At 41.0% G+C, this 27,113-nt stretch overlaps 1 protein-coding gene across 2 annotated transcripts in view; it reads right to left on the bottom strand.

The window, feature by feature from the left end:
* rngtt (RNA guanylyltransferase and 5'-phosphatase) overlaps window positions 1-27,113 on the bottom strand; it is a 270,693-nt gene that overhangs the window by 81,906 nt on the left and 161,674 nt on the right. For both annotated transcript variants that reach the window (XM_055636039.1, XM_055636038.1), the window contains one exon: window positions 10,465-10,533. In XM_055636039.1, coding sequence (XP_055492014.1) covers window positions 10,465-10,533 — 69 coding nt within the window. The remainder of the gene's footprint in view (window positions 1-10,464; window positions 10,534-27,113) is intronic.

Below are 27,113 nucleotides of genomic sequence, written 5' to 3'. Positions count from 1 at the left end.
TTGGACATAACTTCATGTTGGCAATTTAATTAAGTGTTGATGGTATTAAGTAAAATTAAGTCCATGCCATTTCCATTCAGCTCCAATTTCCTCAGCATCATCAACTCAGATGACTTGTCCGGGTCCAGATGTAATCATGGAGAATGCGTACCAGTGCCTCTCCTTTCTTGGAAGTAGAAAGGGATTCGGCATGTAACTGATTACTCTAACAAATGTCTACAGATCCACTGTGGGAAATGTCCTGACTGGTTGTACCACATGAGGCTGCAGTGAGCAGTGGACTCAGCCAGGTCCTTCACTGGCACAACCCTTCCCACCATCGAAAGCATCGACTAGAGGCACCGTCTCAGGAAGTCGGCATCTATCATCAATAATCCCCACAATGTGGGCAAGGCCCTCTTCTATCTACTACCAGCAGGCAGGAGGTACAGAAGCCTGCAGTTGCACATCATCGGATTCACAAACAGCTGCTTTCCTACAACCACCAGGTTCTTTCATTGTGCCTCACTATACGTGCAAATGACAAACTTGACATCGAGTGATTTTTATTGTGTTAAGTTATTTTTAAAGTAATCAAAGAAATAAATAAATACAAATACTAGAACTGAACACCATTATAAATTCTGCTTCCACGACATATATTTAGAGCTACTGGTCAAATAGATATTATAATTACTTCTTTTACTTTAAGGGCGGCACGATGGCGCAGTGGCAGAGTTGCTATCTTACAGCGGCAGAGACTCAGGTTCGATCCTGATGGGTGGTGTTTATACGCAGTTTGTACGTTCTCCCCGTGACCTGCGTGGGGTTTCTCCGGGTGCTCCGGTTGCCTCACACACTCCAAAGACGCGGAGGTTTGTAGGTTAATTGGTTTAGGTAAAATTGTAAATTATCCCTAGAGTGTGTAGGATAGTGTTAGTGTGCGGGATCGCTGGTCAGCACGGACTCCATGGGCCAAAACGCCTGTTTCTCCGCTGTATCTCTGAACTAAACTACTAGTTTAGTTTAGTTTAGAGATACAACATGGAAACAGGCCCTTCAACCCAACGAGTCCGCACCAACCAGCGATCCCCGCACAATAACACTATCCTACACCACACTATACACTAGGGACATCTTACATTTATACCAAGCCAATTAACCTACAAACCTGTACGTCTTTGGAGTGTGGGAAGAAACCGAAGATCTCGGAGAAAACCCGGGTAGGTCATGGGAAAAACATAAAACTCCGTATAGACAGCACCCATAGTCAGGATTGAACCCTGGTCTCCAGCGCTGTAAGGCAGTAGCTCTACCGCTGCGCCCAATATAAACATTATTGTGAGGATCAACAAGATAAGAGGAGGTAGAGTATTACTGGACGAGGAGGAGGTCAGAAGCTAAATAGCAAACCAGATGCAGTGTCTAAAGGTAGAAACATTGAATACGGAGTCAGTGACTACACCACCTCTGCTTAATGTAGAGGAGGGGAAGAGGATGACAGGTGAGCTGGAGCAGGAAGAAGGAGTTGGTACCAGAGAATTCACATTGAATGTGATTGACAAAAGAAAGAGAAACAACATTTTTCCCCTTTACAATAAGTTGCAATTGGTAGCAGACTCAATAGTAACTTTCAAAAACATTGTTTCGGATAGCTGTGCCAAGAAAACAGCATAGGCACAACATGTGTAACGTAATCATTCTATATCTGCAAGATTCTCCTGAAGTACGTCACTATCTTCATTGCTTATCACAATTCCAACTATTGGGTTATGTGAAAACATTGAAATTATGCCCAACATCTCCATGATCAACAACATATATTAAGAGCAGTGGTATTTATACAGATCCATGCTGAAGTCCCTCTTATACATTCCTCCAGTCTGAAAATAGGTTTCAACCGCTGGTTCTTGCACCCTGTCACCTAAGTCAGTTTTCTTTTCATGCAGCCATTCTCTCTAAAATCTTAAAATAATTGTGCTGGGTAGTTAATTATAGAGTGCTTTGTCCGTTACCTTCTGAAAGTCCACATACACGTAATCAACGACAATGCTCTGAAAGAAGTGAATCAGGAGGCATAGTGCTACAGCAGCTAATGGTGCTGTCAGACAGCTCCAGTGACCTTAGTTCAATCCTGGTGCTGCCCACAATAAGTCTGTAAATTCTCCATGGACTGTGGGTCCCCCCCTGCTGCTCTTGTTTCCTCACGTATTCCAAAGATAAACTGGCGGTTATCTGCCTATTTAAGTTATCCCTAATACAGGTGGGTGACACGAGAATTAGAGTAGTTAAAGGGCGAGTGAGAGAGATATAGGCAAAGAAATGGAGCAATGTTATTGATGGAAATGCTTTGAGGGCCAGCACAGCCTCAATGGGCCAACTGGCCGCCTTCAATATTGTACGTACGAATGTGAGAAATAAACCAATGTAAATTTGTCATGCTGGCCTCATTTCATTTGTGCTAATGTTTATGAAATGCCATTTAACAATGTCCTGGATTATTGTTTCAAGAAGTGTGCTCAGCACCATAAGATGGACTGGTCTAGCACCACTCCTCATACCAGAGGAGATAGGATGATTGTGGCCAAAGCATCCTTAATTACCTCCCTGATTTTCTCAGTTATCCAGCATATGTTCTATTCCTACTCTTCTATTTTAAGTATGATCAACCTTTTACAAATTTCCCACTTTTATACTTTAGGGCGGCACGGTGGCACAGCGGTAGAGTTGCTGCCTTACAGCGCTAGAGACGTGGGTTTGATCCCGACTATGGGTGCTTTGTACGGGCTTTGTACGTTCTCCCCGTGACAACGTAGATTTTCTCCGAGATCTTCGGTTTCCTCCCACACACCAAAGACATACAGGTTTGTAGGTTAATTGGCTTGGTATAAATATAATTTGTCACAAGTATAATATGGTGCAACACAACTTGGAAAATTAACCGTTTCAGAACTGGGTGAGGGATGTGGAAAGATATGAAGTAGGTGTATTCCTTTTCTTTTCTGTTCTGTTTTTCTTTCTTTCTCTTTTTGTTTTTCTAATTCTTTTTTCTTTGTTTTTTTTCTGTGGTTTTTCCTTTCTGGCTTTCTTTTTTTTTTCTACATCTTTATGGGCTCTTTTTCTTTATCGATTCACAAACTACTAATTGTTAACTCTTGGGGCCTACACATCACTACTTTTCTTAATATTTTCCTTTCTCTTTTTTTCTTACATTTGTTATTTGTTTATTGTTAAATTTAAAACAAGAAGTTGTACACAAAATGTTTTATATTATATGCCATGATTTATACGACTGTACATTGCTTCTAATAAAAATAGTTTAAAAATATATATATATATATAATTTGTCCCTCGTGTGTAGGATAGTGTTAATATGTGGGGATCGCTGGTCTGTGTGGACTCGGTACACTCAAGGGCTTGTTTCTGTGCTGTATCTCTAAACTATAAAAAAATACAATCTATTAAAGCTACCTCCATTTTTACTCATTCCATTAGCAACATCCTCTTCTCTATTAAGGGCAGATGCAAATAGAAAACATTGGCTCATATTGCCCACTATCTCCATAAAGTCTCCTTTATGGACTTTCATCAACCACACCATGCATTGACAATCACTTTATTGTTTATAGGTTTTTAATTATATTTGGTTTGCTTTTCACGTTGGTCACATCCATTCTCATACCTTTATTTATGCATTTACAGGACGGGGCAATGGTGATAAGGCCACCATTATTTGTCCCTCATTTTCTTTTTTAGATCTCTAATCTGTGACATGCAAATATTACCCGTTTCACTCTCCAGTCTGAAAACCAGGGAGCTCGGGAGATTGCACAAGAAAAACCTATTGGAGGCAAAATATTTTCTGCAAAATCAACCTTGTTTCACAAATAAGAGTTTATCGCTTGGTTTGTTTCATCAAGATGCATATCCGATCTTATTTAACAGCTATTATTATCATCAGCACAGCTGCTTAATACACAACTGAAAAGGTTATGTGCAGTATTTATCCCACTGTTATAATGTTTCTGCAATATACAGCTGTACAATAGAATCATTTAGAAACGACCATACCAATTATATTGATTGACAAAGCATAAATTAAAAACAGTAAAATTATTGCATGCGGAATGAAAACAGTGAAGCAGCTTTGATGATGATGTTCTGTTGGAAGGAAAACACAGATGCCATTAATCAAAGAGCAGTTGATTCCTAATTCCTAATAAATGTGCACAACATATTGGATAAAAATAAATATAACCCTCAATTTTCACCCCATGGAATGAACTCAAGCACAGTGTACTTGATTCAAGATAATGATTTCCTTTAAAATGAAAGATGCTAAATAACTGGCACATCATATTTTCATTAATCAAAAAAATTGCTGACTAATCTATAATTGTGGCTACAGTGATATACTGATATTAGCTTTAAAGAGCCTCATATAAAGTATATTTCCTCTCTATTCACTTAATAAACAAAGAGAATTCCAGATCTAATAACACAAGCTTTGGGTTTTATTAAGTTCGGGTTTGTGGGATAAAGGTATCAAATATCTGACATCTTGATGTAGCTTCTTGGCGTTTGACCATAGTGCAGAATGGCGCTTTTAATTCATCAGAATGACCGCCAAGAATGTACAATTATTGGGGCCATTAGGTAGCAATGTTACAAAATTTTGAGATTTAAAAAATCAAGTTTGCAATTTATCCCATCAGATAAAGCATAACAATAAGTTTAATTTGACACCTAATTCACTTTCATATCTCAACTAATAAAAAGGTTATGGCCATTTTCATACTCGGAAATTAGCATCTTGTTCCCTATTGATTTTCTATGGACATAACAAAAAAGCTGTGATCGTGGACAGTCAAAAGCCCATAACCTTCTTAAAAATTAAGAGAACTGAATGAAATTTTCAGTTATCATAGATTGAAGCATTCTGAAACAAATATAAAATAATCTTACTTGGATGACCTGAAATTAAAGCATCTAATTAGTTAGTTACCCAATTGTAGCTAATTTCAAACTTCAATTACTAGATCTAAACATCTATCCATTTCTTAATAAATGATTAACATTTTTAAATAGCCCAAGTGTCCAAATAATATTCACAAATAATTCACAATAAAACATGATTTTTAAATCTCATTTACAGCAATTTATAGGCCAAATGGAAGGAATTTAGTGACCAATTGCTGTAAATTAAAGTAAATTTAAATCAGCTTTCTAGTGGGTTCCTGTGAACGCGCTGGTTTAGAACGTTCACATTGTGCTGGATTTGTGCCCTCAAGTGCCCAGAAAAATACTGCAGGATATAAAGAGCCCAAAATGAACTACTCGCTATAGAAAACTTTATATACAGGGTTATATACAAGCCCCATTTAATGTAAAAATAAGGTACATACCTTTAATTGTTTGCTTTATAAAACCCTGGGGCTGCGAGAGGTTGCGGGTTGAGAGAGTGATTTTTAAACTACTATAACTATTATACAAGGGCATAAAAACTAATAATACCTTTTGCGCCAGGGTCTTTCAGCGATTTTCCGTTAATGATTTACTAGGCTGAACATTTTCGATTGCAACAGCCTAGTAAAAATCGCCTTTTAAACCCGCCCCCTCTAAACAGCGCCAAATTCGCGCACACGGGGTGGGGCAGATGCTCAGCCACGATTCAGGTAGGTTTTGTAACATACCTACATTAGGGACAGGCACAATGGCCCACCGGTAAAGTTGCTGCCTTACCGCGCTTGCAGAGCCGGAGACCCGGGTTCGATTCCGACTACAGGTGCTGTCTGTACGGAGTTTGAACATTCTCCCCATGACCTGCGTGGGTTTTCTCTGAGATCTTCGGTTTCTTCCCACTCTCCAATTACGTACAGGTATGTAGGTAAATTGGCTTGGTATAAATGTAAATTGTCCCTAGTGTGTGTAGGATAGTGTTAATGTGCGGGGATCGCTGGTCGGCAGTGGCCCGGTGGGACGAAGGGCCTGTTTTGGCACTGTATAACTCAACAAAACAAAGAAGGAAACCAGATTCATCCCAGCTGCTGACCCAGTGGGATGCTGTTTAATATCTATCATGATGTTCCGTTGGTGGTGCTTATTGTAGAAACATAGAAAAAAAAAGCAGAGGAGGCTATTCAGCACCTCAGACATGCTCCATCATTCAATACAATCTAGCACTTTAGTATTCTGCTCCTGACTTCGTCCATCTCCATCAATATAATAACGGCTGCCACTGCCTTCTCTGGGTGAGAATCCCCTGTGTTCACCTCCTACTCTGGCTGAAGAAATTCCACCTGATGTGGATTCTAAATGGCTTAACTCCAATTTGCAAGGCTGGAAACCCAATTATTGGACTCTCTAACCAATGGGTATATTGTTCCTATTATTTACTCAGTCTAGTTCTGTCAGGCTTTCGATGAGACCCCTTCTCATTGTTCAATTTACAATAGGTCTGACTTGCCAAATCTCTCCCCTTACATGTTCTTCTATCCCATGGGTTAGCCTTTTAAACCTTTGCTACATTCCCTGAATGGCAACAATATCTCTGCTTGGATAAGGAAATCAAGGCTGCACACATAATTCCAGGTAGGGGCTTGTGCAGATGCAGCAAGATATCCTTGCTCCTGTACTCAATTGCTGATGCAGCATGGAAACAGGCCCTTCGGCCCACTGAGCCCACGCTGACCGATGATCACCCATGCAGTTTTATCATAAACACTAGGGACAATTTGCAGAAGCCGATTAATCTACAAATTGTACGTCTTTGGAATGTGGGAGGAAACTGGAGCACCCAGAGGAAACCCACGCGGTCAGAGGCCGAACATATATACTCCACACAGACAGCACCCGGAGTCAGGATCAAACCTGGGTCTCTGGCGCTGTGAGGCTGCAGCCCTCCTGTTGCCCCATACTAAAATTATATTGCACTACTGGACCAAGTGGGCCTGTCCCCCAACGCGGAAAGGGGTCGCGGCAGTACACGGGAGGTCTGGTTCCCGAACGCGGCGTCGGTGCTCACCCCGGGGACAGGATCCAATCACCCCCATCACCCGTTCCCCCAACGTTACCCATTTCCTAACGTAATATTCCACCACTCACCCATAGCCCCCAACTGCACAGGCAGGGCTCATTTCCCCTCATGCCCCAACACTCCCTCCCCTCCTCTCCCATCACCTCCTCCCCTCCCTCCTTCACCTTTCCCTCCCTCTCCTTTCCCGTACCCTCAATCACTCCCTACCCTCCATAACCCCTTGTGAGCGGTGAATCTCTGGAATTCTCTGCCACAGAAGGTAGTTGAGGCCAGTTCATTGGCTATATTTAAGAGGGAGTTAGATGTGGCCCTTGTGGCTAAAGGGATCAGAGGGTATGGAGAGAAGGCCAGATCCAGGCACAGGATACCGAGTTGGATGTTCAGCCATGATCATATTGAATGGCGGTGCAGGCTCGAAGGGCCGAATGGCCTACTCCTGCACCTATTTTCTATGTTTCTATGTTTCCCCTCCCTACCCCCGACCCGTTTCCCCAATGCAATATTCCACCACTCACATGTTTCCCCAACGCAACCCGTTTCCACCACTCACCCATTCCCCCAACGCAATAAATCCTTCCCACGTGCTGGGGGGGGGGGGGGGGGGGGGGGGGGGGGGAGAGGGGGGGGGGGGGGAGAGGGGAGAGGGGAGAGTCGGTGCTTCCAGGAGACAATAAATGGACTTGACTTTTGGGTCGGCATCGGCGCTCCCTTGAGCCAATCAATCCTTACCAAGTGATGGGGGGTAGGGGCAAAAATCTCACTCTCTCCTTACTCCCCTTGAAGCTGCTGATCCCATTGTCTCTCTATCACCTCTCTCCCTCCTCTCCCTCCCTCGCTCTCTTTTCCCTACCCTCAGTCACTCCCCCCTCTCCTCCCTCACCTCTGCCCTTTCGCACTCCTCCCCACCAAAGACAATGTTTTAAATAACATTTCTTCTCCCTCCTATCCCCCACTCCGTCAACTCTCATAGCTTGTGTATTGGAGGGGGGGGGACTAGAGGGTGGGGAGGGGGGGGGGGGGGGGAGGGGGGAGGGGAGAGGGGAGGGGAGAGAGGGGGGAGAGAGAGAGAGGGGGGGAGAGAGAGGGGGGAGGGAGAGAGAGGGGGGGAGAGAGAGGGAGGGGAGAGAGGGGGGGGGAGAGAGGGGGGGGGAGAGAGGGGGGGGGGAGAGGGGGGGGGGGGAGAGAGGGGGGGGGAGGAGAGGGGGGGGGGAGGAGGGGGGAGGAGAGGGGGGGAGGGGGGGGGAGGGGGGGGAGAGAGGGGGGGGGGGAGGGAGGGGGGGGAGAGGGAGAGGGGGAGGGGGAGGAGGGGGGAGAGGGGGGGAGAGGAGAGGGAGGGGGGAGAGGAGAGGGAGGGGGGAGAGGAGAGGGAGGGGGGAGAGGGAGGGGGGGAGAGGGGGGGGGGAGAGGGGGGGGGGGGGAGGGGGGGGGGGGGGGGGAGGGAGGGGGGGGGGGAGGGGGGGGAGGGGGGGGGAAGAGAGAGAGTGCCTTTTTACTTCAACCCAAACCCTAACAACTATTTGCAGGCAGTGCTTTTTTACCCCTAACCATATTTTCATTTTCAAACCAAGTTAAGGGTACTCACAGTGCTGTAGACATTTGTCAGTGTCATTCAAAGCTCTGATTGAGGCACACCACTTGCAGAGACTGATTGAGGCACACCACTTGCAGAGACTGATTGAGGCACACCACTTCCTGGTTTTATATTTGCTCCCCCTCCCTCCAGCAGGGGCAGCAGAGAGAATGGGGAATGTTGTAAAAACATTAATATCTCTGTCAATTTTCATCGACGGGAAAAATCCTCAGCACACACGCTGCAGAGGGGGGCTCTGAGCGAGGTGGCCAAAAATGACGGGCGTAGGTGGCGGCGTACTCTCGGAAACCGTAGCACAGAAAGCCGAAACCGGTCAAGAACAGAGTTTTAGTAATATATAGATATATGATATCGATACAGTTGATGATATTGTACTTTCTTCTGTTAGCCTTGAGCAGTTCACCATAAATAGTTGAGCTAATCAAAATGACAGCTCTCTATTAGACATAATAATGCAGTTTCCTCAGTTTTAAAAATTATCTTTTTAATTATAGCTTACAGGTATAAGTAATTGTGAAAGTTAAAGAAAAAAAACACACACTTGTGCTTCTTTATTTCAGAAACACACCACACACATACACACACACACACACACACTGGATAGCTCACAATAAAAGCTTTTCACTGTACCTCGCTACACATGACAAAAACTAAACTGAACTACCACACCAAGGATAGATCATCAAGACAATAGATTTAATTGAAGGAGGCGGGGGACAATAGTTGAAATTTGAGCACTTTATCCTGTTTTATTTGTACAAATGCTTTCTCCTTAACTTTTGCTATTGAGGCCCAACAAAAATTAACAAAATCAGCCTCAACTACATTCCAGTATTGCTTGTAATTATTCACCTGTTAATCTGTGATTTACGATAATTACTTGAATAAAACTACTTAGATTTATCCATAATATTTCAACAATCATAAAGCAAACTTCATGAACCACCAAAGGGATAATATGGGCATGCAAACAAATTAGTATTTGCTCAAGACAGACACAAGGAACTGCATGCAGGTGCTTGTTTCTTGATGTTGGAATCTTGACCAAAAAACAAAGTGCTGGAAGAACTCAGCGAGTCAGACAGCACCTGTGGAGAAAATGGACAGACAACTTTTCGGGTCAGGATCCTTCTTCAGATCACAAGGTCGTCTGTACATTTCCTCCACATGTGTTACCGACCTAAAGACTTTCTCCAGCAATTTGTTTTTTGTATTTAGTCAGATTTGGTTCAATGGCAGCTGGTATGTAATATATATTGCATACTTGCTAGTGCCCGCCGGGGGCTCCAACATCAAGACCCGGAACGTGGCCTTGCATCGCCCGGCGCGGCTTTAATGGCCGCGGGACCTACTTACCATCGCCCGCCGGGGGCTTTGACTCTGATATCGGGAGGAGAATGGGGAGTGCAGGGGAGAGATAAGACTTTGCCTTCCATCACAGCGGGGAGGAGATTCGCTGTGATGGATGTTTGTGTAAATTGTGTTGTGTCTTGGTTCTTTTTCTTGTGTGTATGACTGCAGAAACCAAATTTCGTTGGAACCTCAATGAGGTTCAAATGACAACAAATAAATTGTATCATTGTATTGTATTGTATCATGCAGGAGGCAGATTATTAAAACCCAGTCAATGTCATGCATAAATATTCCATTTGTTTTTCTGCAAATTAGGATGGAATTATCTAATCTCTTTCTAAAACCTATTGCAGGTGTGGTTTGAATTTTGTTCTATGCTGAAGCCGATTTCAGTCAACAGCAGTGTGATTTGGGATTTATTTTATGTACTTATATTAATAAAGTGTTGTTTATATATTCCATTTGAGATATTAAGTAGATTACACATTACAATAAATAATCTTACCCCCGTTGGTTGAAAAATCAGTCCATCCACTTCATGGCTGACTTCCCGAGCGAAACTTCCCTCCAACAACTATTAGAAATAGAACAAACAAATAATTAGAATGTTAATAACTGAACTAATTACTTTACCAAAGAGCTGAAAACGAATCCATCGTAGTTTCAAATTGCACATTCGATGCAAAAGATGTTCAAAGTTCAAAGATTACTGAACTAAAAACAAAATCACCTGACTTTGTGACTTCCTAATCTATAATGGGCAGCAGTTGAATGTAATCAATAATTTCTTCTTTATCTGGAAACAGTTAATAACTTTTACCGCTTTTCACTGTGATTATCCTCTATTTGGGAGATGAACCAGATCTGTATGATCTTTGCCTTAAATGTCCAATCTATGCCAGCAATGGCAATTTATTACCAGTCCTCATTAGCTGGACCGATTTATCTAGTTAAACTACAACAGTTTTTCTTACAGGTTCCCAAGTCTTGGTTCTTGCCCACAGTAATAAATCTCTCCAGTCAGCGTTAAACGCACTGCCTTGTCCCTATGGCAAATGTGTGGTGTCCATGTTTTAGTAAATAAAAGCTCCGAGTAGACTCTCAGCAACATGTTCAAAGGCCGCCAAGTGAATCTCATTTCAACTTCTTTCCTCTCATCTTAAACCTGTGCTCACTAAGTTCTCGACCCCATTCCCTGGAAAACAAATGTGACATCTATCCTATCAATACCAATTGAGTTTCTTTGAAGACCCTTAGACTATCTTTAATCACTTTACTGGACTTTTTCTTGCACTAAACATCATTCCCCTTATCCTGTGACTACACTGTGGATGGCTCGATTGTAATCACGTCTTCCCACTGACTAGTTAGCACACAATAAAAGCTTCTCACTGTACCTTTGTACACGTGACAATAAAACAATCTGATGAATATTTTCAACACTTTTTTGTTATCACATCCTTTCTGTAGTGTGGCATCCAGAACTGTACTCCTCACTTCAATGGTGATTAGCCTACCCCCTACTTTAAGGGTATAACTGTGAGTTAAACAATCTGCAACTAGGTGTAATGTCCTCCCTGTTTCTATCCTATCAATCCCTTCCGTTTCATGTAGCTGAATTTTTCATATTTCATTATTGGCAAATTGTTTTTTTTTGCTCATTTCATATCAGAATTAATTCATCTCATTAACTATTTTTCAAAAACTGCTGTTTCACAATGCAATATTGCAGAATAGGAGATACACTGAATATTTAATACCTTCAAATTATCCATTTTCTTTTAGCTATGACACATTAAGTAGCTCGTTTAAGTAATTAGCAAGTATGAAATATTGCTTCAACGGGCACACAATTGCAAGAGCAATACAGGAGAAGGAAGAGAAAATCTGATGGATCTTACTAATTATGTTGCTCCTTGCAGATTTAGTATTGCATAGAATTAAGTGTGCAGCAAGATAATGTGTCCTGGAGTTTCTAAACGCAAATGAAATTGCACCACATTCCCGCTTTGTCCAGATTAATTAAACCTATTGTGTGTGAGGTTTTAGTAAAAAAAATGGTATTTAGAAATAAAATCAGTTTAACAATGAAACAAATGTAATTTACTCATGATATGATCTTTCTATCCAAACAATCAGGCAAAACAAAATTGCTATAAATTGTATATATAACATAAAAAATGGATTATCCAGAATAATCCAGATATATATTGTAGTATATATATCGGGATAGCTGCTATATAAACAAAGTCGCAATTTTACTTATTTAGAATTAAGCATTTGTGATGTGGGTGCCTTTCCATTTTATTTTTATATTTTTTGTAGATTCCCATGTAATTTTCTACGGCAAGTACAGACCCCTCCTGCTTTTCAATGGGGAAGTTTGTCTAAGTGGTTCTGAGCAATAAAACAAGGACGGGGGCAGGTTCCATGCTGAATTAATTTATCTCAGGGCATGACTTCAGTATGTGCCTGTGGGTTTGGGGAGCAGGAAACGTCAAGCAACTCTCTCATCCAAATCTAAGTGATCCAACCATCCAAATGAATTCTGCAGAAAAATGTAAATGAAGGTTAGCAACCTGTGCAAAAAGACTGCAGAATGAAATGCCCAAGGAGCTATGCCCACACATAATTTGACATATTAGGAAAAGGGAAAAGAAAATGCAAAGTTGACAAAACAAGATATAGAATAGAATACATATGATACATAATATATGCAAGCATTCTCTGAACTCAATGATTGAGAAAATGTAAAATATAGCAGAAAGATGGCAAAAACTGTTCAACTAAGTAGCAAGGTATCTGGTTTAAATACAAATTTGTTGACAAAGCGTTAGCACAAGGTCTCAAACAGCAAACTGAAATTTGTGAGAAAATATACATTTTCAGAAAAACACCAATCATCTCAAAAAGTAGAAAACACGTTTTCTACTTTCACCGGCCCGGTGGTACAGTGGTAGAGTTATTGCCTTACAGTGCCAGAGGCCCGGGTTCGATCCTAACTAGGGGTGGTGTCTGTAGGGAGTTTGCGCGTTCTCCCCGTGACCATGTGGGGTTTCCCCGGTTGCTACATTTTCTTCCCACACTCCAAAGATGTACAGATTTGTGGGTTTATTGGCTTCGGTAACAATTGTAAATTGCTCCTAGTCTGTAGGTTAGTGCTAGTGTATAGGGGTCGCTGATCGGTGCGGACTCGGGTCTATTTCCGAGCTGCCTTTCTAAACTAAACTAAACTAATGCTCCTCAATCCTATGAACTCACAACATTCTCAGGACCAGACTATATGAGGCATGACCTGCTTGTGGGGAGCAATTAGGCAGGAGGTGTTCCATGGCTCAGTTTGCTCAACGATCCTCTAAACAATGAGAGCCATCATTTATTCTCAGTTAAAGCTGCTCTTAACAGGATATGAAGCATCAGAATTGTCACATTATTGGGCATCTAAGTATCTTCAAAACAATTCATTGTTACGTATTGGTATCAAGGGATACAGATCAAAACTGAATAAATGATACTGAGGTGCAACAGCCGAGACACAATTGAATAATGGAACAGGATGGAAAAGACTTAATAACCTCCTGATCCTGGTTCTATGAAATAAATGTCATTGAAGAATAAGAAAAAATATATGGTAGAATTTCTTCCCTGAAATATTGTTATATAGTGCAATTAAAAAATGGTACATTGATTTTCTTCAAACATTGCTTAAAAATAATTTCTCGAGGTTCACTGGTTAGAGAAATGACAAATTTAAACGTACGATGTGAATCTCAATAGCTCTTAAAAGAAACAAGCATACAAGAGAGCCACATTAGTTCACACCAGAGAATGAGAAATGGGAGTAGTTCAACCTTTTTCATCCCTTGTAAATGACAGGAGCCATTTTATAGCACATGGAGTACATTATTGTCAATTTTAATGTTTACTCGACCTGCGGCATCACACACACACACCAACCACCCCCCACACACATGGGGTGGGGGGATGGGGGGTAAAGAGAGGGGGAGGATGGAGGGGAAGAATGGAGGGGGGAGAGGAGAGGAGGGAGGGGGAGAGGAGGGAGGGGAGGGAGGGGATGGAGGGAGGGAGAGTTGGGGGGGGGGGAAGAGGGAGGGGGGGGAGAGGGAGGGGGGGAGAGGGGGGAGAGAGGGGGAGGAAGGGGGAGAGAGGGGAGGAAGGGGGGAGGGGGGAGAGGAGGGGAGGAAGGGGGGGAGAGAGGGGAGGAAGGAGGGGAGAGAGGGGAGGAAGGGGAGAGAGGGGGAAAGAGAGAGGGTAGGGGGGAGAGAGAGGAGGGTGGGAGAGAGGAGGGGGAGAGAGAGGGGGGGGAGAGAAGAGGGGGAGAGAGGGGGGGAGAGGAGGGGGAAGAGGGAGGGGGAGGAGAGGGGAGGGGGAGGAGAGGGGAGGGGGGAGAGGGGAGAGGAGGAGGAGGAAAGGAGGAGGGAGGAGGAGGAGGGGGGGAGGAGGGGAGAGGGGAGAGGGGGAGAGGAGAGGGGGGAGGGGGAGGAGGGGAGAGGAGGAGAGGGGAGGAGAGGGGGAGAGGAGGAGGGAGGAGAAATAGGAGAGGGGAGGAAGAGGAGAGGGGGAGAGGGGGAGGAGGGGGAGGGGGGAGGGTTAAGGAGGAGGGGGGGCAGAGGAGGAGGGGACACGAGCGGGCAAGCGCGGGCTGCGAGCGAGCGGGCTGCGGGGCCCACGGCAAACTTTATGCGGGTATCAAGGCGAGCGGGCGGCGGAGACTCGAGAGAGGCCGTGGGCAGGCACGATCTGTGGACGGTCAAAAGCAGCGGAGTTTTGGGGGGGGGGGGGTTACGTAACAGCTCGGGAAAACAGTGGCCAGTGGCGTTCAAAACGAGCAGAGCCATTGTGACGTCATCAGCTCGTTAACTTCAAAAAATATCTCAGATTGGTGAACAATTTAAATAAAAAACTCAGGAAATAATGAATCAAATTTTCAGATGAGGCAATTTTCAAGATCAGGAGGTAAATCTCTACCGGAATATGTTAATTTCACCGTTAACGCGTCGGGTTTTTACGGAGATGCGAATCAAAGAAAAATAGACAAGCAAACTAACAAACAAATAAATAAATACTGGACCAAAGGGGACCCGTTGGGTCCCGTCCTCTCAACGCACGGTTGCAGGGGCCTGTAGCATCACACACACTAACCACCAACCCCCCACCCCCCATATTTCACCAGCATGTTATTAGCTTTGCTGATTGAATTGATTAGGTCACTACCAGATGTGGACCCAATCATCAACAGGGAAGTTTTCATTTGCAGTTTCGTCTGCTTCTACAGTAGGAATATTGGACAACACTTTGCCTCTAGTCTAGAGAATGAGTCAAACTGAAAAATCAACATTCCGCATTCTGATAGTTTTCAAATGATTCCTGAAGGAATGTCTGTATTTGTGAATGCCAGAGGAAATTTGCAAACGGAGAATCAGTTGCATTGCTCTTTTTCCACCTTTCATTTGGACAGGTACGTGGATCGGAAAGGTTTAGAGGGATATAGGCCAAATGCAAACAGATGGGACCAGCTTAGATTGGGTACCTTGGTCGGCATGGACAAGTTGGGCTGAAATAACAAAGCTTGTTTCCGCACTGTACAAGTCTATGACTAATAACCAAAAAATCAGCAGTAGTAGGCAACCAAACCATAATGGTGCAAAACTGAAGTTCATAGTACAACCAAAACAACGTTGATAATAGATTGTTGCTGAGGTAGGGATGGGCCAAAGCGCAGGTTTCCGTGCTGTACAACTCTATGATTCAGTACCAAGAGCAATGGAAATGCAGTAACGCACTTCGCCTTCAATCTTATCCTACCATTCAATGGCTAATTCACTAGTTGAACCAATTTTGCTGATTTTGTTTCCAATCCCTCAATACTTAGTTATCAACAACCCATCCGCCTCAGATTCAAAATGACCATTCTGCCACAAATGTTTGTGGAGAGTTTCAAATGTCTACCACCCAGAGTAAACAAATTGTTCCCAATCTTGAAACAATAACCTACAGCCCTCAGTTCCCCAAATAGATTTTCCTCTCAATTTCCCACTGGTGCCTCTTTAAAGTCTTGAGTAAATCAACATTTAAAATGTTCAGGCAAATTTTAATAATGACCACTGATCAATGTACCAGAGAGGGTACACAAAATTGCTGGAGAAACTCAGCGGGTGCAGCAGCATCTATGGGGCGAAGGAAATAGGCGACGTTTCGGGCCGAAACCCTTCTTCAGACTGATGGGTGGTGGGGGGGGGGGGGGGGAGAAGGAAGGAAAAGGGGAGGAGGAGGAGGAGGAGCCCGAGGGCGGGCGGATAGGAGGGTGGGAGGAGACAGCTAGAGGGTTAAGGAAGGGGAGGAGACAGCAAGGGCTAGCAAAATTGGGAGAATTCAATGTTAATGCCATCCGGACGCAAGGTCCCCAGGCGGAATATGAGGTGCTGTTCCTCCAATTTCCACTGTTGCTCACTCTGGCAATGGAGGAGACCCAGGACAGAGAGGTCGGATTGGGAATGGGAGGGGGAGTTGAAGTGCTGAGCCACCAGGAGGTCAGGTTGGTACCAGAACATTGGTAGCAGTAGAACTTCATCCCAGCAAGAGTGAGCATCACAGAATTGAAAGGGAATAAAAGAGCATTAATTTTGTGACAGTACACATCTGTAATAATTTTTTCAGCATTCTGCCCCAATACTCTTCCAGCTCCAATTATTTGTGGCATTCAAGTCCTGTACTATACATCGTGGTTGTTTATTTATCGTGCAATTCAAATAAACCTTGCAGATAATTTTCTTCAAAAGATTGGTACATCTTTTGTTAAATGTTTACCAAATGTCATAAAATAACTTGATAGATACAGAGTACTGGTGTAACTCAGTGGGTCAAGCAATATCTCTGGAGAGAAAGGATGAGTGACGTTTCGGGTCGGGACCTTTCTTCAAAAGATGGACACAAAGTTCTGGAATAACTCAGCGGGTCAAGCAACATCTCTGGAGAAAAAGTATTGACAGTAGGCGCTTCATCAACACACGCATAGAATGATAGAAAGGGTTGCTTCAAATAGAAGTGCTCTGGATCCTTTTCACTTAGAATACTTATTGAACATTGTCAGGCATTGAGTTGGAATGAAATTGATAGCTCACTCAAACAGATTATGGTGTTATGAAATTACTTTGTAAACAGCATCCATTAAGTTCAACCAACTTAATGTCTATCAAGCAGGGTAATTTCTCTAGTATATTCAGTGAGTGAAGGATAGCTATAAACAAATCGTGTGAATAATCTTAACTGTATGGCACTGGGACTGGATAGATACTGGAATCAATTAATCACCCCCCTTCTCATTGGATTTAGCATTGTAACTACATACATTTTTCTTTCAGGAATCCAAAAAATGGCAATGTCAGCTTTTGTCATATGAACTTTTACACAGGAGATTTTTAAATGCTTATTACTAAAATGGTCAAATTTGATTCATTAAGGCTGCTGCCAAATCTGTCAATAAAGAATGACTGTATTCGGAGACATAATGGCTGACAATTTGACATCCTCAAATGAATCCAATGACCCACAAGGTGGCAAGCTTACACTAGTCAAAAGGTGATTTACTCTCTCCAGTGGACAGCCGAGATCATTCAGTGCAGTACTCAGATAATAGACAATGCCAGACGTGCTATCTTTCAGAAGAGACATTAAATCAAGGTTCAATCTACCTTTTCATGTTGATGCATAAAAATGCCTTGATGCTATTTGAACAAGTTCTATCAAAAAATAAGGAATGCCGTTACATATTTAATTACTTCTTGAGACCATGCTGTGCACAAATTGCCTGATTTTGGTGCTTTGTACATAACAGCAACTACATATTAAAATGAACAGTAAGTAGTGTAAAGCAGTTCATTGCATCTATTATTACACCGGCAAGGTGGCGCAGCGGTAGAGTTGCTGCCTTACAGTGCAGGAGACCCTGGTTTGATCCTGATTATGGGTGCTGTCTGTATGGAGTTTGTACATTCTCCCTGTGGACCGCGTGGGTTTTCTCCAGGTGCTCCGGTTTCCTCCCACACTCCAGAGACGTACAGGTTTGTAGGCTAATTGGCTTGGTAATTAATTATTGGTGATAAATTGTCCCTAGTGTGTAGTAGGTGTGTGTAGGGATAGTGCCCCCACCCCATGTGGTGTGCGGGAATTGGGCTGGTCGGTGTTCCAATAAAATGTCGCCTATTCCAATCATTAACGAAGCTGAAAGACCCCGTCGCAAAAGGTTTATTAGTTTTTATGGCTTTGTATAATATTTATAGTAGTTTAAAAATCACTCTATCCCAGGGTTTTTAAAAACAATTATGTACCTTATTTTTACATTAAATGGGGGCTTGTATATAACCCTGTAATTAAAAAGCGAGTAGTTCATTTGCCCGCAGTATTTTTCTGGGCACTTGAGGGCACAAATCCAGCGCAATGTGAACGTTCTAAACCAGCGCGTTCACAGGAACCCACTAGAAAGCCGATTTAAATTGACTTTAAATTACAGCAAATGAACACTAAATTCCTTCCATTTGGCCTATAAATTGATGTAAATGAGATTTAAAAATCATGTTTAATTGTGAATTATTTGTGAATATTATTTGGACACTTGGGCTATTTAAAAATGTTAATCATTTATTAAGAAATGGATAGATGTTTAGATCTAGTGATTGAAGTTTGAAATTAGCTACAATTGGGTAACTAACTAATTATATGCTTTAATTTCAGGTCATCCAAGTAAGATTATTTTATATTTGTTTCAGAATGCTTCAATCTTTGATAACTGAAAATTTCATTCAGTTCCCTTAATAGGGCTTTTGTGAACTTTTTGTTATGTCATAGAAAAATCCATGCTAATGAGTATGACCACGTTTTTATACTTGAGAATGAAAGTTTAAACTTCAGTTTATCTGATGACCGGAAAATCTTTTTGTAACATTGCTAGTTATAGAAACATTTAATTCAGTTCATGACCAGTGATTTTCCCTAAAACATGTTGTTATAGCATAAGATAGCCTAATGTTTTTGCTAATCATCTGATTTCATGTAGGTAGGCATTTGAAAAACTTAAAATAAACCAATAACAAGGGCTGGAGACACAGAAGACTGCAGATGCTGGAATATGAAGTAAAAAACAAACTGCTGAAAAAAGTCAGCAGGTCAGGCAGGAAGAAAATGGAGGAAAACAGAGAGTCAACGTTCTGGGTCGAGACCATTCTGGCCATCCATTTTCCTGTTCATTGTCCTTTATATGCCAAGCATCTATTTGGAATGAGGTGTACCTTAACTCACAGTCTGATCGACACTCGTTCATTAATCCAACAACAAATTCAAGAGAAACCTGAATATACAGCTTACTTTTACATGATGAGGTAATTGAAGTGAATTAACAGTTTTTTAGGTAAATTGAATAAAAACAAAAAAATGATCATACTGAGGGGATTAGGTGAATTAGAGCGGTAGGAGGCTTGATAAGAATAAAAGCTACCAGAGGGCTGTTGGGCCAAAAACTGTCGTGAATTTTATGCAATTTTATTATTAACCTCAAAGAGACTCAAGGAGGCCAGAGGCAACTGGTCCTCCGTATGAATGAATATTTGGGTTATGCAGTGCTCCCTATAGCAGCATAAATTATGGCAGGATTTCAACGTGGAAAATAGCAAGTGAAATAGAGATCCTAACAATGGATATGGCATGATTTTTACAAAATAAATCATAACGCATTACAATCCATTAAAAATCCAAATAAATATTGTTTGTGGCATAATTTTCAGCATTTCCAATAGTAATTCTTGATTGAATCAAGCCACACCTAATTTTTCAAATTAAAAACCATTTTAATTCTGCAAATTACTGCAAAAAAGTTGCTCTATGCTAAAAAATTGAACTATGCCACTGTTTCAATAGAGTTTGGAAAGTGCAGTCAACAGATTACAAGCTACAATTGTTATTAGATCACTTGCTTTGTATATAATAAAGATAATATTGTTAAACTGTGCCTGTTTCCCAAAGAACCCTTCTTAAAACAAACATCAAAAGCAATCAACTCTATTTAATTGCATACTTCATAAAAAGGAAATTGCTAAATCCAGGCAGGTTTCAGCTCAATTGCTTATTCCAGCTTTTATAAATAAAGGACTTCATAAGTGAAATGTCTAAATATCACAATTTAAGCCGATAATTTCCCAAAATCTTTTCTTGTAAAAATTAATCAACCATTTTATACTTGTCTACCTTTTAATAATGCAATGTATTAGCACCATAAACTTAATTATTTTAGTTGTACATTTCTTTGGATTGAAAATAAACTTTTTTGTTAACCAAAGATAGCATGGCCCTATTTCTAGATGGTATGTTAACACAAACACTAGCACAGCCACCTCTACTTAACATTTGATAACATTCCAAGGGAAAGTTACTCATACCATTAACAACAGTAAATTCAATATGTCTGCTTTTTAGACACAGTTACTCCATCATTTAGTGCCCATCTATTACAATTTCTGTGTTGAGCTTGAGATCTTTCTTGCTGGGGGAAAGCATTTCCCATTCCAGAAGAGTGTGTTAGAGTAAGAATCACAAGGACTAACACTGCCAACTCTACAATTATTTATTTGGGAAATCTCGATTTGTTTTTCACAATGATAATAGTGCACCAGACGTGTGTAATGGTTAGGAATACTAGTATGAGCTTCCTACTTCAAATGCATTAAAATGTATTATTTAAACATTTCTAGCTGCCATGGATTAACAGTCTAGGCCTCTGGATCCATATCCTGTAACTTCATCCACGAGCCCACTGCACCCCATTGGGAAAATAGAAAGCAAAGAAAGTAGCAATAAAATGGTGTGACTAGGTTAGCAGAGCTGTTATTCTTGTTAACTAACAGACATTACTTGACCTGACACATACTATAAATATAAGCAAGTCAGCACATCTGAACGGCTGCTTAGTGAAAATTCTAGAGATTAAATTATAGAAATTACAAATTAACTTTAACATGACGATGATAAATAGGTGCTTTTGGAAAACTGAGTCATTGTAGGTTAACAAGGAACAAATGGCTGAATGGGCCGAGTTCTGAACAGGTTTTCAGAAGCAGAGCAAAGGCAGAAGGGGTAGAATAGCAGAATATGCTGGAGTAACTCAGCTGGACAGGCAGCATCTATGGATAGAAGGAATGGGTGATGTTTCAGGTCGAGACCCTTCTTCAGACCGAGTCAGTTCTCTATGTCTAAAGAAGTGTCTCGACGCAAAACATCACCCATAGCTCAGTTTGAAGAAGGGTCTTGGGTCCCTGGCACTGTATGGTAGCACCTCCACCGCTGTACCATTGTGCCCCCCCATATATATATATATGGCCGTTTATTATATATTGTATCTGTGTATTGTGATTACAGGCTTGTTATGCTGCTACAAGTAAGAATTTCATAGTTCCATTGTCGGCACACTTGACAATTAAACACGCTCAACTCTTGAGGGGTGGAATAGGTTGTGATGCTTGAAGAAGGAATGAGCAGTAAAGGAGAGATGAAGTTGTGATTTGGTGATGATGGGCACTGGATCAGATTGCAGGAAGAGTAGCTGGTGGAACATGTAGCCAAGTGCAGATATTTCAGAATGTGAGAAAGTAATGCATTTCTATCAACAACAATACAACTAATTACTCACAATTGAGCATGTGGAATTTTGGCATGGAACAATTAGATAACATAATTTGATCAATTGACGAGTTTCCCTGTTCGTAAACTTTTTTTTTTTTTAAAAGTCATATTATTTTTACATAGTGTTGCTATGATACGCATTGGGAGATGGTGAATTTTTAATTTGTAGCAGCTGTTTTTCCATACGTCTTCATTAAAATCTATAAAATGTAGATCTATTATTGTGTGCAGCTTAGAAACACTGTAATTTCACTGAAGGTTCAATGGACTGCCAAAATGCCACAAAATCAATGAAAATGATTCACTCCACACAAGATAGAGAGATTCCCTGCAAATGGGGAGCAGCGTTAATTAGCACTGAAGCAGGTTAAAAAATTATGCTTTTCCCTCGTAAAACTTTATCCTTCTACTAGGACATAACACGGCCACAGGCAATAACTTAACCAAGAATTAAGGAACACAAAGGCAAGCAGTGTGTTAAGTGCATATTTAGAAGAAGTTGACACTTGGTACTCCCTATATTTTTGTTGAACCCATTCCAATCCATCCTTCAGTTCAGTGTAATTGTTGAAACACTTTTTTTTGCATATTATAAAACCACTCCAAAATCAAATGTCTTTAATCCTGAGAGTGCAGCCATCATTTCTCAAGCTGTTAATAACGGGTTTCAGGGAAAGCCGTAGCAATGCAAAAACAAAGTAAATGCCTGAATCAATAAGATGGAAGCACTCAAGTGACAAACACTATTGTTCTCATTCCCATTGCCATACTCCCTGCCAAGTATAAAGGATGCAGATCAATATCAAGATAAACCATTTGATGCACAGAAGTAACATTGTTATGTTATTATGTGCATGTGAAAGGCCGTTTGTCGTTCTGTATCAGGTCTTTCTGCATTGACAGATTGAAGCTCCTGCAAATTGCAATTGCACGTTAATTAGTTGAAGGGATTTTTACCTCTCCAACGCCATCCAGGAGTCCACTCCATGCATCGATCACCTTGTTGATGAATAGCTTTCTTCTATCTGCCCTAAATAGCTTAAATTGTTATCTCTTAGTCCTACTTACATTTAAATTTGAAGACATTTTATAGATTTACTTTCAGCATACATGAGAACTCAATGGTCTTATGAGTCAAAGGACATGAGTTGCAGGCATAATCCCACAGAATTGAAGACAATATTTCAGTACAGTACTGAGGAAATTCTTTACAACTTAAGGTACCATCATTCAAGGAACATTGATGAAGATAATGTATCGGAAGAACAACTGATGAAGATAAAGACTCAATTAATTCCTACATGTGCGTGGGATCAAAGGGTAAAAGACAAGAATTCAGGGATGTCAGGGGTTATGGGGAGAAGGCAAGACAATGGTTGAGAGGGAAAGATAGATCAGCCATGATTGAATGCAGAGTAGACTTGATGGACCTAATAGCCAAATTCTGCTCCTATCACTTTTGGAATGAAATAATAGTCCTAAGATACACACAAAAAGCTGGAGTAACTCAGCGGGACAGGCAGAATCTCTGGAGAGAAGGAATAGGTGACATTTCGGGTCGAGACCCTTCTTCAGACAATCCTAGTCCTAGTTGGACTGTCCAGATAGCCTATCGAACATGCTATACCTGTCCTGCCATATATCGGACAGGACATAAACCTGTCCTGAGGAGTCTCTCAGGTTCCTATTAAATCTGTCTTCCTCACCTTAAAAATATGTCTTCTGTTTTGTGTCTCCCTTCGATTTAAACCAGCATCTGCAGTTCTTTCTTACACATTTTGTGATTCTGCTACTCTGGGTAAAATACTGCATTTACCTTATCTATTCCTTTCATGCCATCACCCATCCATGCTCTCCAGAGATGCTGCCTGGCTCATTGATTTACTTAGCTTCTTGTTGTAAACCAGCAGCTGCAATTGAATGATGAGGAAATCATCATACAGAGGTTTTGATCCGAACAGAATCCAGTAAACTTTTCTGTAGCCATCAGAAAAAAAGCAGGGCTCATTCCTCCATGTTGTACACCCAAGTGACGATTTCTCTCTTTGCTTATTTGGACAAGTAATTTGGAGAACTATATTTCAACAGGTGACGTTCACGAGAGAAGGGCAGATGATATGTTTTTACGGAGGTAAACGCATTCAAGCTCAAATGCATATATTTCACTAAAATTTTGATATACCACACACAAAATGTGTTTTTTGTCCAGTCTTGGCTAACTGTTGCCAAACATGTATTGAAATTAGTGAACAATTCAATTTAGTCATTTATCTTCTGGTCAAATTGTATTGTAAACTCTTTAAATTCCACTGATTACTAACGAGTGCAACATCTTCAAATTGATTAATCTGCACAAATGAATTATTCATCCTATGGGTAGTTAATTTAAAGTATGCACACAGTTGAGCCTCTAAACAATGTTAAAATGCAAATGTTAATTAAAAGATCAAAAACTAAACATGCAAAGTTAATTGGGCATTTGCTATCTTGGCAGTTTCATTCAAGGGATGGACATTATCAAAGTTGCCATGTAATGTAGAAGCTAGACAAAAATGCTGGAGAAACTCAGCGGGTGAGGCAGCATCTATGGAGCGAAGGAAATAGGCAACGTTTCGGGCCGAAACCCTTCTTCAGACTTCTATTGACAATGTTTATTTCGGGTCAGAGGTCAAATATGACTGGTCACGTGTGTGGTCTCACACGGAAGCATTTTTTCCATCTCAATTTTATCATACAAACTCTGGGAATTTTAAAAAGCTAGAATGTTCATATCTTTAGCAGACATGCATTATAGTTCCGTAGATAGGAAAATAGCAATAAATAAGATTCATCTCTTACAATATATTTTTAATGTATTACTTTAAGTGATGCCATCTGGTCACGTGTGACATTTTGGTTCATTTTCCAAAGAATGGCCCGACAGCAAAAAAGGAAATCCTTAACTTAAGGGTTTATAAAGATGAAAGAAGATATTGTGACAATTAAAAGGTAACATGTAGTGAAGAAAAATTAGAATAAATGGGGTAAAAAGCACTACTAGATTGGATCAATTGTTTTTATTTGAAAAGTGGAAAAGTGTTGAAGACAAATTCTACCACCTCTTTACTCTCCAAACTGTTTATTTTGTATATCTTCATATTCACGTTGCTTTCTGCAACTACAATCTTTCCAGAAGTATTCTTCCTTCTTGGGAATCCATAAGAATTCTTTACTGAGGCCACATGAGAAATAATTCTCATGGCCACAGTTACCCTTTAAGTTCTTACTTCAGTCTTTTTTCAGGCCTCCTCCCTCAACTCTTTATCCGCTACACTGATGTCAATATTGGTACCACTTCCTGTACTTGTACAGAATTCAAATATGCAATTATCATTGCTGCCAATTTTCTGTCCGATCTCACGTTGTTTCTGACATCTCTATATCCATCTAAGCTGATGGGTTATCTACCAACATTCATTATAAGCCCAGTCACTCTCTTTGTTATGTCAACTGCATGCCTGTAAAAACCACAATTATAATAACAGAGAGAGCCAGAGCCATGTGCATTGTTTATTTGTGTGCAGCCATCTTTTTTAGTTTTTATATTCCCAGCTACCCCAGCTGATAAAGTCTTTAATGCCACTACTTTAGCAAACCCAAAGGCATATAACGAACAAGTTGCACAGGTCGAAACGTTGCACTCTTCCTCCATAGATTAAACATTTCTAAGGAAGAGTTTGCAGATTATAACTCTGCTCATCACACAAACATAACATTTAAGTCCTCCTGAGGTAAAATAGACTATACAATGCAAACAAGTTTGGAGGATTATTCCACCACTAAATTGGACATTTCTAGCTATTTTGTTATGCCACTCTGCTGCTTTCCACCTTCATTCAGAGATAATGGACCATGTTGAGGTTCTGCTGCAGACTAAAGAGCAAGAACAAAGTCTTCTATGTGTCTGTCTTGATCTGAAGGATCACTTGATATGAAGGATCACTTGACCTACACCAGCATTCGAGTGGAGTAGGTCAAAGGTCCCTTACATTTGACAACTTCCTTTGACATCCATAGGCATTTTGAATGTCTTAATCATAATTATAATAATCATAATCGTAATTTATTAGCCAAGTATGTTTTGCAACATACGAGAAATTTGATTTGCTATAAAGTCATTACAAAAAAAGCAACAAGACACACAACGACATAAAATTTGACATAAACATCCACCACAGCGACTTCTCCACATTCCCCACTGTGATGGAAGGCAATAAAGTCTTATCTTCTTTCCTCCTCCCTTAAATGCTAGACCATTAGCCTCTTCCCATGATAGAACATCTAAACAGCCCCAGTCCTCTTATCAGGAGCTTGCAATTCCTACCATAGATGTTTGGAACTACTGGAGGCCAAATCAGATTCGAGCTAGTCTACTCATGTGCAAGGTTCATTATTCAAAATCAACTTAGCAAGGTGGCCTTTCAGTTACAGTGTAAGCTATGTTACAATATACAAGCAAGAACCGTGGCAACTTATGGGACGGATTCAATGATACTTTATTATCACATGTACCAGTGTACAGTGAAATTTCGTTTTTGCCTGCAATTCAATAGAAAAATCTTACTATACACTGGCATAATCAAACTTCAGTAAAAGAGTGTAGGAAGGAACTGCGGATGCTGGTTTACACCGAAGATAGACCTAAAATGCTAGAATAATTCAGTGGGTCAGGCAGCATCTCTGGAGAAAATGGATAGGTGACATTTTGGGTCGAGAAGAACTGGCGCACCCGAAACATCGTCTATTCCTTTTGTCCAGAGATGCTACTGACCCTCTGAGTTACTCCAGCATTTTTGGTCTCTCTTAAGTAAAAGTGTAGGAATAGTAGATTAAATTGAAACAGTGCACAAGAGTCACATTTCTGGCCCCTGTTTTGTATGATTCCAGCCCATTTGTCCATCTCTTCCTGCAGTGTATACAGCCCACTTAGCTGCACTATTAGCTACAGGATTATATGGTTAAGGGAAAATATATGGCGTCCCCCTTTTGTTTCAGGATGAACTTGAATTCAAGTGAGGCGTGTTATTTGTCAGCAAACTATTTTTCAGCCATCTCAATATTCAAGAAATTGCTTGATTTTAAAGATTATACTCTTTTGTTCTTTTTGTTTCCAATCTGAGCATAACTTGTTCAGTTGGTGTCAAGATTCAGGAAGTAAAAACAATTGGACGTTCTACACCTTAAGTGACAGAGATGACTGCACTGACTCCATGTGGGGATGCATCACAGGCAAGTTTTAGTGTCTTCTCTGCTCTAAATCACAGTGTGCTAGCCATTTGCTATTCAAAAAGCACTGCTTGCTTTGTTGAAATGCCTCTTCACACTTTAGAGACCTATCCCATATGTTCTCAGCTTGCAAAAAAAAAGCTAATGTAGTGGCTGTGGCAAAGTTGGCTAGGCTAGTGAAGAAACATCCATAATAATTCA

Source organism: Leucoraja erinacea, chromosome 5 (genome assembly GCF_028641065.1).
Source record: "Leucoraja erinacea ecotype New England chromosome 5, Leri_hhj_1, whole genome shotgun sequence".
Classification (NCBI taxonomy): Eukaryota; Metazoa; Chordata; class Chondrichthyes; order Rajiformes; family Rajidae; genus Leucoraja; species Leucoraja erinaceus.
The sequence above is the reverse complement of the archived record's forward strand: the minus strand, read 5'-3'. Positions and strand labels throughout refer to the sequence as shown.